The sequence below is a fragment of the Bos taurus genome, chromosome 13 (assembly GCF_002263795.3).
Source record: "Bos taurus isolate L1 Dominette 01449 registration number 42190680 breed Hereford chromosome 13, ARS-UCD2.0, whole genome shotgun sequence".
In the NCBI taxonomy this organism is placed as follows: Eukaryota; Metazoa; Chordata; class Mammalia; order Artiodactyla; family Bovidae; genus Bos; species Bos taurus.
In genome coordinates this window covers 25,482,979-25,500,334 of record NC_037340.1, presented here as the reverse complement: position 1 = coordinate 25,500,334, position 17,356 = coordinate 25,482,979, and the positions used below count along the sequence as shown (strand labels likewise).

General features: G+C 39.1%; 1 protein-coding gene across 12 annotated transcripts in view; it reads left to right on the top strand.

The window, feature by feature from the left end:
• Positions 1-17,356, top strand: part of ARHGAP21 (Rho GTPase activating protein 21) — a 130,239-nt gene that overhangs the window by 92,793 nt on the left and 20,090 nt on the right. For 9 of the 12 annotated variants that reach the window (XM_005214297.5, XM_025000962.2, XM_059892818.1 and 6 more), the window contains 5 exons: positions 5,036-5,065; positions 6,387-8,277; positions 14,940-15,098; positions 15,236-15,338; positions 16,914-16,950. In XM_005214297.5, coding sequence (XP_005214354.1) covers positions 5,036-5,065; positions 6,387-8,277; positions 14,940-15,098; positions 15,236-15,338; positions 16,914-16,950 — 2,220 coding nt within the window. The remainder of the gene's footprint in view (positions 1-5,035; positions 5,066-6,386; positions 8,278-14,939; positions 15,099-15,235; positions 15,339-16,913; positions 16,951-17,356) is intronic. The other 3 variants (XM_025000960.2, XM_025000961.2, XM_010811198.3) reach the window with 1 other exon arrangement.

Genomic DNA, 17,356 nt, shown 5'->3' with positions numbered 1-17,356 from the left:
GAAGGACTGGTATATAATAATAAATCTCATAATGTACAGAAGACAGTGATACAGAGTTGAAAAGCACAAAGTAAAAAAATAAATTAAAAAAATTAAGAAAAAAGAAAAGCACCAAGTATTGGTAAAATTGAGAATTCTTCATTATGTTATTAAACTAGTGCTGGTAATAGTACTTCTTTACTTGGCAGCCTTGTTTTTTAAACATATCTAGATCCACAATACGTTTAGTTTTGTATTCATTTCAGTCGTCTTATGTAGTGATATTTTAGACTATGATCATAATCTTAGACAAGTTCATATTTTCATGGTGATATTACAAAATAAAAAGCACTTCCTGTTGCACTTTTTAAAAAGTGAAATGATTGTGTTGCTGTCTCAGACATTGAATGAAACAGCCATCACCCATCAAGTCGCCTGAAGGGCGATAGTGATAGTAGTGTTAGTCGCTCAGTCGTGTCTGACTCTTTGAGACCCCATGGACTGCAGCCCACCTGGCTCCTCTGTCCATGGAATTCTCCAGGCGAGAATACTGGAGTGGGTTGCCATTTCCTCCTCCAGGCGATCTTCCGGACCCAGGGATCGAACCTGGGTCTCCTACATTTCAGGCAGATTCTTTACCATCTGAGCCACCAGGGAAGTCCCTGAAGGGCAATGCTAATGGGGGAAAAAAAAAATATGTCCTCAAATGGACCCATTGTAGGAGGGCTAGATCTGAGCATTCTTTTCCATTCACACCTCAAGACATTTTGGTAAGCCTTTAGCACCATGGACTCAAAATTGAATTTTGAGTTGATCAGTTGTGATGGCTCTGGAGATTCTCAGGTATGTCTGGTGTTTGACAAGGGCATTTAGAGCCTACTTCATGTTATTCTCTGTTAAACACAGCCGGGTTAAACAGCTTTTCTGGTGTAACAGGGAAGAAAGTGATGTACTAAGACTTGAACCCACGCAGGTCTGAGACTGTATATAGCCTGTAGTTGAAGCTAAACCACCATTCCACACTGCCATTGGGTCCAGACGAAGGATTCCTGTGGCTGACACAGTCCCACTGCCGAGCTGTCAGGATAACCAGTCTCTGGGCTCTGCACCCACTGCCCTAGTCACCACTCCACGAATATTGTGACATACGTTGAGAAATGTAATTTAACCGAAGTTTTCCTTTAGATTTATCAGAAGTACTTTCTAATCAAATAATTATTTATTATGTTCCACACTCAGTATACTCTTCAATTTAAAATTAGGTGTCCATTTGTCACATGTGCATCAGGGTGGTCCTGCTTTAGAATAGGGAAACAAGAACAGGAATTTTGGAAGGTTCTTTCATATTTTGAAAGTTTGAAGCAGTTACTTTCTTCTGCTTTTTTTATCTTATTTTAAATATATTTTTAAAAAAGAATCTGCCTGCAGTGTGGGAGACCCTGGTTCAATTCCTGGGTCGGGAAGATCCTCTAGAGAAAGGATAGGCTAGATACCCACTCCAGTATTCTTGGGCTTCCCTTGTGGCTCAGCTGGTAAAGAATCCGCCTGCAATACAGGAGACCCTGGTTCGATTCCTGGGTCAGGAAGATCTGCTGGAGAAGGGGTAGGCTACCCACTCCAGTATTCTTGGGCTTCCCTCATGGCTCAGCTGGTAAAGAATCTGCCTGCAATGTGTGGGAGACCTAGGTTCGATTCCTGGGTTGGGAAGATCCCCTGGTGGAAAGGCTACCCACTCTAGTATTCTGAAGAATTCTGTGGACTGTATAGTCAGCGCATGGGGTCGGAAAGAGTTGGACACGACTGAGCAACTTTCACTTAAAATATTATGAGAATATACATACTTGTTAGAAAAGTTTCAAATGATTTAGAAAGGTATAAGCTGTCCACAACATCCCCTTCTCCCATGCCCCACTGTGACATATCTGGCATGTATTTGAAAATTATACAAACACGATAGGTGGTTATTTTTGCTTTTGTCATAGGTACAGGTATTAAAATTAACAGATCAGTCTGTTAACAGTGAACTGGTAGGCAGGAATTTTAATCTTAGTAGCTTATTTATTCTGCACTCTTTTTGTTGGTTTGTTTTTATTATTTACTAGGCAATAAATACAGTATGGTAATAGTAATACTATAGTAATGGGTATGGTAAGTGACTTGGATGCAATTCTACTAAAACGGAACTGAAAGATTATTTTTGGATTATTTAGCTACTGTTAGGCACTGTACATATAATTAAGATCCAGACTGTTAACATTACATTTAAATGCTCCTTACAATTCTAATTCCAAATGGAGACATTTGTAAGGCATCTTTCCTTACTCACTCCCCTCAACCCCCGCTTAGAGAACCCTTTGGATCTGTAGGCATGACAGGGTTGCTACTATTCTGTTTTCATTAGATATGGCTTGAACTTTAACATTATGAACTTTTAAACTACTAAGCTACTATAAGATATAAAACTTAAGAACAAGGGTAAAGGAAATTCAAGAAAAAACATAGAGTGATATTTAAAAGGACTAATGAAAAAAATTGGCCAGAGTTTTTTTTTTTTTTTTGGTCATATCCTGTTGAATTCCCAAGTGCTTAATCAGTCTGAAAAAAATCTGAATATTGTCTAATTCCATCAAAACTTCTGGATATGTACTATGAAGTATCCATTTGGACTTAAATGTAAAAGTAAAAGTGATTATGAGCCAAATATGCAATTCTTATGACATTGGTCTCAAAAATTTCTGGGCCATGCCATGGATGGTTGTTGTTGTTCAGTTGCTAAGTCACATCCGACCCTTTGCGACCCTTTGGACTGCAGCATGCCAGGCTCTTCTGTCCTCTATTGTCTCCCAGAGTCTGCTCAAATTCATGTCATTGCAGACTTATTAACGTATTAACACAGGATGATTTTGACATCATTATAACAGAATAGAATTATACAAAAACTATATAAATGAATATCATTAGATAAAGAATACTTTAAGTGATATTTTGTTCTGTTTAATTGGTGCCTGTTGACAATTCAGAGATTCCCAATGGGTAGTTAAAACATTGAAATGTCTGACCCTGATGTCTCAGTGAAAGACTCATGAAAAAGCATGCCACAATCACAGCTATGAGCAAGTTATAGAGTTTTAAAGTCTGTTTTCAGAATGGGAAACTTAATCAATGGGTTCCATGTTCACCTGGAAGAGTGGAATGCTGTAATCCACCCCCAGTGTTTGCCCAAGCCCTGGCTAAAGCTTTCCTTAGTAGACTGTTTTCCAGAAGAAAACCTAATGGCATTATGGAAGAATAGGACTCCTTACAATGCATATTATCTGTTCCTAGTTTACTCCCCTAGCTTATCATGGAGCTAATTTCTGTCTATTCCACACCTCTTAGCATAGCCATTGAAGTTTATTCTCATGACTTACCTGGAACACATACTAAGCGACAATGGCCTTAGAGCACTGTTGATTTCCCCAGGAATGTTAATTGAATGTATTGGTTTCCAAACTTTATGAGAATGAGAAACATTTAAATAATTACAATCTTTTTCAGTATCCGTGAAATGAGAGACTATGTGAGGAAATTCAATACTACTACTGAATAAATTCATATTTTAGTTGTCTCGAGCATATTTGCTTACATTAGACAGTAGTACTGTATCTATAAGATATTCTGTTTAGTCAGTCCACTGGTGATGCATGGTCCATGTGTATGTATTTTAAGGACCCCTTTGCCATCACTTTACCCAGAAGTGGGGACCCATGAATATAGACTATTTAGGAATTTTAGCTTTATCTAAAGTATGTCAAATACCTTTTCAAGTGTTTAATATTGGTTGACCAAAAAGTTTGTTTTGGCCAACCCAATAGTTCTGGTCATATACTTCTATTATTAAAAGATAATACTCCTCCCCGAATTTGAATAAAGGAAATATGTCTAAATTATTAGTTCTAGAGCAGCATTTCTTAGCAGAAATTCGAATTGTGTCAAAACCCCCAGGAAAAAAAATGGGTTCCATGGCCAAATAAATTTGTAACTTCATGCTGAGTTTTATAGCGTATGTTAATGTAGTAGAAGTTTTGAGAAGTCATGAAACCCATCAGCCAACCTTCACTTTGTCGAGCATAGAGAATACAGCCTTTCAGGTGATGTTTCATAAAGCTGCACACACATGCTCTGGAAACACCGAACCAGACAGCACACTCATCTGCACAGTTTTCCTGTCATGTAACAGTATCAGTGCGACTGTAATCAGCATGAAAAAGATAGGCTTATTACATCAGTGGCAAATGCCCAGAATGTCTATTTGGATTGACTGTTTTCATACCTTTACAGTATTATGGTATGCATGTTTTCTTTCATCTACTTGGCTTTTGTTTCTCACGGTCTCCTGGTTCAGATTCTATAGTATTCATTATACATGAAAAAGAATTACTCTGGAAGCAGTATTTTTTCATGTCCACTAAGTAGTTATTTTTCTAAGCGAATCAAACAGGACAAAAGGGACAGAGTGGAAAGATCTTAATTTTTGAGGGAAACCCATTTAACCCAACAGTCGTTCTTTCATTCCAAAGTCCTAGTGTCAAGGCAGCGGCAGTCAGCTGACAGCTGGTGGTTGTGCTCCGATTTACAGGGGAAGGAGGAGGTTGTACTATTTTAAATGCATAATAGAGCATTCGTTTCGTCATCTGGAAGCAGAGATGGAAGAAGCTCAGGGGAACTGAGAGGCATCAATGTTGTTCGCGTGGAAGGGAAGCTTCCTAGCACATTATCAGACAGCAGCGCAGATCAAAGAAAATATCTGTCAGGAATGCATGTTACCAGATGTATTTTGCTTTCAAGAATGGTAGACAAATCAAATCAGAGCCAGATAAAAGCCTGAGAAAAAGATGCTCAGACAGAAACTCAAGTTAATCTTTATGCCTCACTGCCCTTTACTTCTTTTGGTACCTTCCAGAGGATTCAGTATAGATGTATTTTTAGCTTGCTGTTTTCCAGCATCAATATGACAACATGATTCTGTCTTTATGTCAGTAAGCAGCTTCTACTATGTTTTCCTATTTTCTGCTAGCTACAATTTACAAAGGATGTCACAGCTCTGGTAAGAACTGCACAGAAGCCATTTCCTTGCTTTTTAAGTCATGTTTTGTAGAAATTTGTAATAAGCCATTCTATTAAAACTGTCAGTTTGCTTAGAGGAATCTCTTCGTGGTGTTAATCTTACTAATTTGCAGAATGTGTTTGTGATACATTGTTTTCTTTATTATTTTTTTCTTTTTATGTTTGATTTTTGTATCCTGTGCATAACTGGTGTTAAAACATAACATTTATCTGCATCCCTGTATATTTTTGAAGCATCTCACCTTCTCTCCTTTCCTAGTACTTTGCTGTTACGTTATGTTATGTTTGTGGCTGCACTTGAGCTTTGCAAGCTGTCTAATGCAAAGACAGGAGATAGTTTTGAATTAAGCTTGTTTTGATTAGGGAAGGATATGTAACATGACACCACACCTAACTATCTCAGCTGTTGAACATAATTCTGAGTTACCTTAATTAGCTCTGTTTTGTAGAGTCTCTGTATTTAATTTGTTGCTTTTAAGTTTTTAAAAATATTCCCAGATAATTTCATAAATAGTTGATTTAAAAAAATTGGAACTGCCTGCTTGCCTGTTCATAATAGAGAAATGTCTCCTTAAAACAGGTAAAAGAGACCAAATAAATTTGTACAATACAATTTTGCATGAGTGTAAAATAAAAAATATAAATTATATACAGGAAGATGAATTATCTTTATTCATATTTTATGCCTTTAATATGTGCGTATTCTCTATTTGAAAAATTTTAATAGTTAACATGGCTGTTGGAGGACCTAATTTATCAAAATGGATTATTTTTAGCAATTCAGCAGTTATTAATTGGCAAGACAATGTTCTATATATTATTTATCATAGCAGTAGTACCTAGAGTAAAGATGTATTTGGTGAAGATTTTTAATATTTTCACCTTCACTCTGGCAAAAGATCAGGTTCTTCTTTTGCTGTGAGATTTATTAGGCAGCCATTTAACCTGCCAACTGCTGGGGAAAAAAAACAAACAAACATAAAACTTAACAGGGGAAATTTTTGAAAGCAAGATGTCCATATCTAATTATGGCAGGTGGAATGGATAGAATTTGATGTGTTTCAGATCTTTTGAGAAAATAGGCAATTGTAATTTATATTTTTTGCAAATTCTACAATTTATTTGCTTTCTGAGAGACTAGCTGAATTTGTGGAGCCCCCTTACATTGTGTCTGCATGCATGCTTTAGCGAATGCCACTGGGGAGCAAGGCAGGGCACTGTAAAATAAGACTATATCGCAAGATTGGAAATGTGTTCCTTTGATGAGTTTGAAGTGACCCATTTCTCTCCTCTCCATGTAGGCGTATTCTCAAGATGCCTACCTGAAAGGCAATGAAGCCTACAGCGGCAATGCCCGCAACATCCCTGAGCCCCCACCAGTCTGCTACCCCTGGCCGTCATCCGCCCCTCCCGCCATGGCGCAGCCCCCTGAACCACCTCCTCCAGACTCCACAGCAAGCAAACCGCAGACTAGCCCCCCAGTATTGACGCAGCCCGGCAGGGCATACAGGATGGAAATCCAAGTGCCTCCGTCACCACCAGAGGTGGCCAAGTCCAACACAGCAGTGTGTGTCTGCAATGAGAGTGTGAGGACCGTCATTGTACCTTCTGAGAAGGTTGTAGATTTATTACCTAACAGAAGCAACCACACAGTTCCCGCTCACAGAACTGAGGAAGTGAGGTATGGCCGAAACGAACAGCCCTCTTTCAAAACAGCGACGAGAACCACCTCACCGCCATCCTCAGTTCCCACTGCCCATCTCATCCACCAGCCCGGCTCCAGGTCGTTGGAACCTTCTGGCATTTTACTTAAATCTGGCCACTACGGCGGACACTCAGAAGGTCTGGTGAGCAGATCTCCAGCTGTGGAGTCTCCTTCCGTAACTGTCAACCACTACTCTCCCAACTCCCATCAGCACATAGACTGGAAAAACTATAAAACTTACAAAGAGTATATTGATAACCGGCGCTTGCACATGGGCTGTCGGACCATTCAAGAAAGGTTAGATAGTTTAAGAGCCGCCTCTCAGAGCACAGCGGATTATAACCAGGTGGTGCTGAACCGCGCTGCCCTGCAGGTACGGCGTCGGAGCACCTCTCAGGACCGAGTGCCCCAGTCCATCCAGGTCCGGCAGCGCAGCGTGTCCCAGGAGAGGCTGGAGGACTCTGTGTTGATGATGTATTGTCCGAGGAGTGCCTCTCAAGGTGCGCTGACATCCCCTTCTATTAGTTTTAGTAACCACAGAACTCGCTCGTGGGATTACATCGAGGGACAGGGTGAAACCTCGGAAAACGTCCATTCTGAATGTCCACCGCCGGATGCAAATGGTGAACGAAAGCAGACTTACAAGTGGAGTGGGTTCACCGAACAGGACGATCGTCGAGGTATTTACGAGAGACCCAGGCAGCAAGAAATTCACAAATCTTTCCGAGGCTCCAATTTTACAGTGGCTCCCAGTGTGGTGAATTCTGACAGCAGGAGAGTGAGCAGCAGAATCGGGGGATCAGTGTCTCAGTTTAAAAAAATTCCAGCAGATCTAAAACCCCTGCAGCCCAGCAGAAATTTTCAAACTGCTTGTGGAATATCCCAGCCTCGAGGGATTTCCCAAGACAGGTCACCTCTTGGGAAAGTCCGAAGTAACTCTCTGAAAGGGCCTTCTATGCATGTCGCGAAACCGCCCTCCAGCCAGAACTCATTTCTTTCTATCAAAGACCAAAGACCAGTAAATCACTTGCATCAAAACAGTTTATTGAATCAGCAGCCATGGTTACGGACGGAAAGTGCCCCCGATCACCAAGTGGACACTGGGAAGCCCCCTTCTCTTTCCGGAGCTTCTGTTAAGCCCCCGGCTCTGGCAAGTGAGAATGCTAGCACTCCAGATTTTGAGTTATCCGTCTCTCAGAGGAATCAAGATTTAAATGTACAAGAGGTGGAAATTCAGCAATCGAATGCTGTAGATAATAAAGAAACTGTCATCCTAAGAGAAAAACCTCCGTCTGGTCGCCAGACACCGCAGCCTTTAAGGCATCAGTCTTACATCTTAGCAGTGAGTGACCAGGAGACAGGCTCAGACACCACCTGCTGGCTGCCTAATGATGCTCGCCGGGAGGTCCATATAAAAAGGATGGAGGAGAGGAAGGCCTCAAGTACCACTCCACCTGGTGATTCCTTGGCTTCCATCCCATTTATAGGTGAGCTCACCTCATAGTTGTTGGTTAACATGTCAAATATGCCACAAATCTTTCCAGCAAAGTATTTCTAGTTTCCAGGAATTTTACTCTGATCTTGAAACACTTGTTCTGAATTTTCTATACTCTGCTAAAAACCAGAACCATAAGTTTGTTTTTTTTTTTTTAGTATTTTTATTTATTTATTTAGGCTGCACCTCACAGCATGAGGAATCTTAGTCCCCTGACCAGGAATCAAACTCGTGCCCCCTGCAGTGGAAGGGCAGAGTCTTAACCACTGGACTCCCAGGGAAGTCCCCAGAGCCATAAGCTTTTACTCTCAAAAATTATTTCTAGCATCAATTTTCCTTTTTTTTTATTTTAAACTTTGCATACCCAATACCCACTGTTAATCTTGATTTTGATGAAACATATCCCTACCATCTGGGGAGACTCAGCAAACCAAATTGTGCTTGGTTGTTGATTCAGCTGAAACCATAGCCAAGTAGAACAGTTTGGATCACTAGCAATCAACCTTTCATTTCATCAGTGCTTTTTACTTTCTGAAGCTGATTTCTGTATAAATTTTAATTCATGGGCCGACTGAAAAGACCTCTTTGTTGCTAAATTACTGTCTTAGAATAAATCCTGGAATAGATGGGGAGAAATTACTTAAATGACAAGCCTGTACCCTGATCTAGAACATCTATCATGTTCACTGAGGCTTTAGACTGCTCCCACACGCCCCAAGTATCTTATCCACACAGCAACCAGTACGTTTTTAAAAACATAAATCAGATCATTTCATTTCACTCCTGATCAGAACCCTGGTTTAGCTTCCTATGTTACTCAGAATAGAATCCAAAATCCTATGGAAGGCTAGGCCCTCTGTGATCTGCCCCACAACCACACTGCACCTCGCTGCCCCTGCCTCCCACTTTCTGCTCATCCCATCTTCACGCATGCCAGCCACCTAGCAGCCCTGGAACACACCAAGCACACCCTGCTTCGGGGCCCTGGCACCAGTTCCCAGCCCTGGAATGCATTCCAGAGATATTCACAAGACTGTCTCTCTCTCGGTACATTTGGGCCTCTGCTCAGACATTACCTTATCAAAGCAGCCTTTCCAGACCAGCCTATCTGAAATACACACAGAACCTGACATACTCTATGTCCTTAAGTTACTGTATTTATCTTTATACCACTTGTTTCCACTTGACATTGTACTTTTTCTTTTATTACATCTTTCTCTGCAGGTCTAAAGCCTAAACTTTGTGAGAGCCAGGATTTTAGATCTTTTTATTCACATCTTTGTCCTTAATGTCTGGAACCACTGCCTGGCGTAGAGAAGGGACTCAATAAATATTTGTTGAAATACCAGATGAATGATAATTTTGAGATGATAGTTTAAATGTATAGCAAAACAAAACAAACTTTTATCATGTCTAAGATACCATCTGCTAACAAGATTATCGTGTATGTCCATTAGTATTATCCTCATGTAATAAATGAGAAACTTAAGCTATGGAGAGGTTAAATAACTTGCCCAAAGTCACACAGTTAATAAGCAATAAATAACTTGCCCAAAGCCACACAGTTAATAAGCAATAGAGACTTCGCTGATTCAGCCTCATCTCAGGGCATAACTCCAGAGGGCATCATTTGTACAGAATGCATTGTGAAGATCATCCTCTGGAGGTCTGTGATGCAAGCCTTGCTTTGAGGCCAAGGTCATACTCTTCTTCAGTGGGTAGGTTCAGGAAGAGTTTGCCATGATTTTTGTAATATAATGTGGTTCTCTTTGAGTGCTATTTCAGAATTCTTCTTTTCTAGAGAAATTTTTTAAAGCTCTTGCACTGTTGGACTGTCATGTGACACTATCAGAATCAACTTTTTAAAAAAAATTCCATATAACTCACATTTTAAAAATATATATGACATATTCAAGTTGTAAACATTGTAGGGAATCTCAGCCTAAATTGTGCTCATGTTTATATCTGTAACCTTAAGACCAACCCCCCCCAAATAGCAGAATTTTCTTGTAGATGAAACGGTATAAAAATGATTGTTTTATGATTTTTTTTTAAACAACAAAAAAAACCTTGCTGTATTTCACAGGCCTGTGAGACCAGAATAATAGCATTATATTTGTTCCTACTTAATAAGAATAATATAATCCAATTATAATAATAAAAAGTTTGCTAGTTACATCTGTTAATATTTCTTCCTAGTTACTTCTAGGTATAGGAATAAACCAAAAGGTCAGTTATGTTATTAAAGAGAACTTTGGCTAAAATATAAAATAAAAATCTATTTAATTGTACATGCATATAAAGATTTAGAAAAATGATTAAAAGAGACCGTTTGTTCATTATAAAATAAAAATGCTCACTATTTCTGAATCAAATTCTACTTCAAGTACTTATTTCAATCTCTTTTATAGTTCCCAGTGAATGACATCTTTTGTTTTATGAATCATGACTTAAAAGTCCCATAATACAGAAATGACTTTGCTGCTGCTGCTGCTAAGTTGCTTCAGTCGTGTCCGACTCTGTGTGACCCCACAGATGGCAGCCCACCAGGCTCCCCCATCCCTGGGATTCTCCAGGCAAGAATTACTGGAGTGGGTTGCCATTTCCTTCTCCATTGCGTGAAAGTGAAAAGTGAAAGTAAAGTCGATCAGTCCTATCCGACTCTTAGCGACCCCATGGACTGCAGCCTACCAGGTTCCTCCGCCATGGGATTTTCCAGGCAAGAGTACTGGAGTGGGGTGCCATTGCCTTCTCCGAGAAATGACTTTATAATCCACTTATTTCTTATATGCCTCCCAGAACCTAAATGTACTGCATATGATTACTCTTGTATGTCATTTGATTGGCACCCATGGAAAAGGGTAGAATAAAGAACTGAGATATGAACACAGAATTGATTTCACTGTTTCGGATGTAAACTGGATTTTTACATGGAAGTAAGCATTCTTAAGTACCAAAATTTAATATTGAAACCCTTTTATATTGTTGAGCTTCAGAGTTTTATCTGACCAATAGGTCTTTTTTTTTTTCTTTTTAATTTTTAGACACATCCCATGGCATATGGGACCTTAGTTCCCCAACCAAGGATCAAACCCACTCCCTCTGCACTGGAAGGCAGAGTCTTAACCACTGGACTGCCGGGGAAGGCCCGGTGTTTGTCTTTCCAATCTAGCTATTTTTTAAAATGCATGTCTTACTAGGATAGACACCAGCATTGAAATGGAGTAAAAGACCATTTGCAATGTTTCTCAAAGTATTTTCTGGAAACACTAATTCCATTTGATAAAGGTGGGGGGAGGGGGTGCGAAGATTAGTGATCAAATAAATTGAGAAATGCTGAGTTTTAAAAATTAAGTTTGTCTATCATAGACCTCTCAGGATCATGAATATACTCCTTATATCTTATGAGTTTTCTAGGCAGGATATGGAGAAGGCAATGGCACCCCACTCCAGTACTCTTGCTTGGAAAATCCCATGGACAGAGGAGCCTGATAGGCTGCAATCCATGGGGTTGCTAAGAGTTGGACACGACTGAGCGACTTCACTTTCACTTTTCACTTTCATGCATTGGAGAAGGAAATGGCAACCCACTCCAGTGTTCTTGCCTGGAGAATCCCGGGGACGGGGGAGCCTGGTGGGCTGCCGTCTATGGGGTCGCACAGAGTTGGACACAACTGAAGCGACTTAGCAGCAGCAGCAGCAGCAGGCAGAATATAGTACAATTTGTCTCAGAAGTATTTGACCATGAATCCTTTCTTTTATTTAGAACATTTCAGTTTAGTGTACCATAAAACATACTTTGGAGAATGTTGGACTATGCTTTGTACTTTTTATGAAACATTAAATTAGAAGGAAAAAAAAGAATTAAGGCTTGCTTTTGTAGCGTCACACTCCAGAGTCTTAATAGTCTGTGATTTTAATAATTGTTTTTGTTACTTGAAAGCATTATAACCAATGCAAATAAATAGGTGCTTTGGCTTTATTTCCCAAAATATCAGAGAATGGAGCCAACTCATTTACTTTGTTATCTGTGTAATACAGAGATAATGAAACATCTTGCAGAAAGAAAAATTTCCAGCATTTTGTTATACATTTAACATCTAATAGTCCTCTGGGGTCACAAGACTTAGAAAAATGAAGAAAATAAACCACTTTGTTTTTAAATTAGGAAGATCAGTCATTAGCAGTATTTTGTTTATACCTACTCACACCCTTGTGGCTCAGCTGGTAAAGAATCCACCTGCAATGTGGGAGACCTGGGTTCATCCCCTGGGTTGGGAAGATGCCCTGGAGAAGGGAAAGGCTACCAACTCCAGTATTCTGGTCTGGAGAATTCCATGGGATGTATAGTCTATGGGGTTGCAAAGAGTTGGACACGACTGAGCGACTTTCACTTTCACTATACACACATGCCCTGTAAAGCTTCAAAGTATGTCCTGAAAATAAATTTCAACACCTGTCACAAGTAAACACAAAATACAAAACGAATAATGAGTTCCTAAGTAGTTTGTTCTTTAGTAGCAAGTATTAAGGTATATTCTCCAATCTTAATTTTTTTTTCTATTTTTAATTGGAGGATAATTGCTTCAAAATGTTTTCTTAGTTCCTGCTGTACATCGACATGAATCAGCTATATGTATACATATATTCCCTCCCTCCGTTCTGAGCCTCCCTCCCACCCCCTCACGCCACCCCTCTAGGTCATCATACTACTACTCATAACTATTAATATAAAAAAGCCAGTTGTATTACCCACTTCAATTTCATCTAAAATTCGTACTCCCCTCATTTTTGCCATATTTTAAATGTTTTCTCTTGTTCCTCTCACCCCAGAGTTGTCCAGTACGTGTGTACCAAATTAGGGTTAGCCTAAAAATTGAATTTGGTTGATACAGCCTTGTTGACACTGGCATTTAAAACCAATTCAGAAATCTTAGAGCTTGTAGGATAGAGCTGGATCACAACATTGTTCTTTACAGCATCGAACTTTACTTCCATCACCAGTCATCCACAGCTGGGCGTTGTTTTTGCTTTGGCTCCGTCTCTTCATTCTTTCTGGAGTTATTCTCTGCTGATCTCCAGTAGCATATTGGGCACCTACTGGCCTGGGGGGTTCATCTTTCAGTGTCATATCTTTTTGCCTTTTCATACTGTTAATGGGATTCTCAAGGCAAGAATACTGAAGTGGTTTGCCGTTTTCTTCTCCAGTTCAGGAGAACTTAGTTATCTGAAATTTACCCAAAAGGCATGGGCCTGGGTGACTAAACAATAATTTTGAATTTAATATTCACTCTTTTTAGCTCAGATTTCCCAAGTTTGAGTTGGCATCTTCTTACTAGATAAATTTATGTGTTTCAAGTGTAACAAAACTGCTCACCACAGAATAATTTTAGATGTTCACTTATCTTCCTTTTGGTAGTAGTGTTGGCTTTTATCCTGAAATATTTCAGACTGATCTATAGCATACCTTGTAGAATACTATGCTTATTTACTTAGGGAAATAAAAATTTTTTTAAACTTTGTACTTATAAAAATTATAGAATCATTTCCCTCAATCAGATTTTCTGGGTTTTCAGCTAGTTCCTTTAATATTGAAAGTAGATCCAATAATAACTGCACTCTCAGTCAGATCTGTCAGTTTTTAAAATAAATTCAAATCTCAGAAGCCCCCTAAGAAATCTCTGGCTTATGAAAGCTCCTAAGTATTTTATGTTCTTACATAAATTAAATAGATAATTTTACCCCTATTGTGGATTTATTGTTGTAGTCCTCTTGAGCTATAAATGACCCTTCTGATAATCCTAGCCCAATTTCTTTATAGGGAATGAATTTAATATCCAGAGGAATTAAGTAGCTTTCACAAAGTCCAGCAAAACAGGATCTAAATCCTTTGACCCACAGCTCAGTCTTCCCCATTCCTAACAGCTGGCTTATTCTTTGTGCTAAAATTAATCATCCTAAAGATAAATTTGTGAAATTGGTGCCTAATATATATTAAATTATTTTAAGGTAAATGTTAGATTCCTTGAAATTAGTGTTTGCAGCATTCGTCAGCTGGCAAGCTGGGTCATCTTTCATACACACATGCCTCTCACATACACACAAACATGCTGCTTTTATAGTTTAGGTTTTGAATACCTGTGAACTTTGGTATCTTGATCAGTTTGGTGAAAGTATTAATTGTTTGGTGAAAGTGTTAGTCGTGTCCGACTCTTTGCGACTCCATGGACTGTAGCCTCAGTCCATGGAATTTTCCAGGCAAGAATAGTGGAGTGGGTTGCCATTTCTTTCTCCAGGGGCTCTTCCTGACCCAGAGATAGAACCCAGGCCTCCTGCATTGCAGGCAGATTCTTTACCATCTGAGACATCAGGGAATTCTCTTAATCATTTGGTAGAAGCAAACAATTTAATTTTGGGTAAAAGCAACTCATTTGATTTCTTAGATCATATTCTTGGAATTCTTTGGAATTACTAAAGTAGAAACTGTGTGAGTAGACTTCTACCAGATGACTCTTTCATTCACTGTTATTGCTGTGGTTGTGTTCAGATCTCTGGTTCTTTTAACACTGGGTACCAATGATTAGTTCTGTCATTGTTATCATTAATGATGATGCCATTTAACATCCCAATATTTATTTTCATTTTATCTTATAGATGAACCTACCAGCCCTAGCATCGATCACGACATTTCTCACATCCCCGCCTCTGCGGTCATCTCTGCCTCCACCTCCCAGGTACCCTCCATAGCAACGGTCCCTCCCAGCCTCACAACTTCAGCTCCATTAATCCGACGTCAGCTCTCCCATGACCAGGGTATGTTTCATTGAGTAGTTATGTGAATTGTCTCACGTTCTCAGTTTTCCACTTAGGGTACTGTGGTGATCTTCTCGCTGTGAAAAAAGAATCTGGAAAGTCCTTGCACATATCTGAATGTTGGGTTTTACTTGCAGAATCTGTTGGACCTCCCAGCCTGGATGCCCAGCCCAGCTCAAAGACAGAGCGATCCAAATCATATGATGAGGGCCTGGATGATTACAGAGAAGATGCAAAACTGTAAGTCTCAAGCGTGTTGTTTTAAATGCCTATTAGTGGGTGCTCAGTATGCCCTTGACATATAAATACTGAATTTACTGATGTATTTTCTAACTTCAACATTAGAAATGCAAATAAAAAATAAAAATTGTTACGTGATAATACATTCAAGTTTAAAAATCAGTAATACAATTGTATTTTATGATACAAAAATACACATAAAATTATTCCTGCTTTAGACCTCTAGTCACACAGTCCTATTCTCAGACAGAGCTATGCTATCTTTTATGTAATTCCAGAGCTATTCCGTGTGTAAAATCATACACATTTGCATATGCTTATATACATTCATGTGTGTATTCTAATTATTTTTATAAACAAATGATACGTGCTCTACACACAGATCTTGGAGAGCTTTCAGTGTGTGTATTCCTGGCTCATTCTTTTTCATAATTGTTTAATTTTCCACTGAGGAGTTACACTGTAATATATTTAATTGGTATTCTGTATTCTATTAGTAGACATTTCGATGGTCAAATCTTATGCCACAGCAAATAATCCTTCGTAGACTATATTTATACATAGTTCATTTAGCATATATGTGTGTGAGTACAGTTAGAAAAGGGATTGTTATATCAAAGGGTGTGTATATTTTTTACTCTAAATTTATTGCCAGTTGCTGTCCAATTTGCTCTTCCTAGACTAGCTGCCTTAGGGAGTGTGTGAGGTGTGGCCAGAGCAGTGTCAGTGACTGGCAGGGATTATTCTTACGATGCAGAATGGGATGTATAAGCCATCTTCGCCTTTACTCTCCCTTACACAAAGATATCGGTAACAGCCTCGTTTCACAGTCAGCTTTACCTTATCCCAGCTACACTCTGCTTCCTGCAAAGATGGTGGGACTGAGAGGAAAGGACCATGCCATCTTCAGTCACACATTAAAATCCTGTGCTCCTTAAATGAATTTTGAATTACCACACAAAACAGCTTTGTCCCGTGAACTTAACCTGTTTTGAATAATCAGTGTGAGCCTGTCCTCCGAAGCTCTAAGCTTTTTTAGTGGCTTTCAGAGTTGTTCTCTGTACTGAAACATCCAGAATAGGGTCGGAGGGAAGAGTGGTGGCCGTGACCAGCCCTGATAATGCGCTTGCTGCCACCATGTCCACAAGCTGGATGAGTGTGCACGTGCTGGTCTCTCTGGCCACTGATGGTAGCCATGGACTGCTCACTATTGACAGTGTGGAAATCCTTAGTAGAGCATTATAGCTATGGGCAACTAATAACATAAAACCCAATGCTTAGTTTGAGTAGCTTTTTCTTTGATCTAAAAAACCCAAGAAAACAAAAATCTCACCTTTTATACAGAGATGGTTTTAACTTACAGTTTAAGAAAGCTCTGTCACTGAATCGAAAGTTTAAGTATTTAGAAAATTGGCTCTTTTTCCTTACTTGCATTGAACCCTGAACACTTAACATGGTAAAAATGAAAGGTCATCTTATTAATGAAAGAGCAGTTGTAATAGTCAAATTACTTTTACATCTTTAAGTTATTTTTATGAACTTATTACAAATATTGATAGATTTCTTTTCCAACAGGTCTTTTAAACATGTATCTAGCCTGAAGGGAATCAAGGTAGGTAGTCAATATTTTTAAAATACAAGCAAATGATAAACGTTTCTATTAACTTTAATTTACTTTAGCTCTTCATAGAGAATTGTTTATCATTGGGTATCTTATATTTAAGTGTCATAACCCTTTATTCTGTAAGCTTCAAGTGCATTTGGAAAATTGCCTTCTAAGTTGTGATTTATAAACGTATTCATCAACTATATAATACTTCACATGCATTGTGCTGATTTTCTTATTTTATTGCTAAACGTTTATGGACAGAACTCTGACTGTCCAGCAGGATGTTTATTTTTCTGTCCTCAACATTACTTCACTCAGCCACCACCCCCTCAGTGCAATCCACCCCATCTACTCTTATCTACCCTCCCCTCATACCTTTGCCTAAAAGTTGTTAGACAGGAATTTTGTT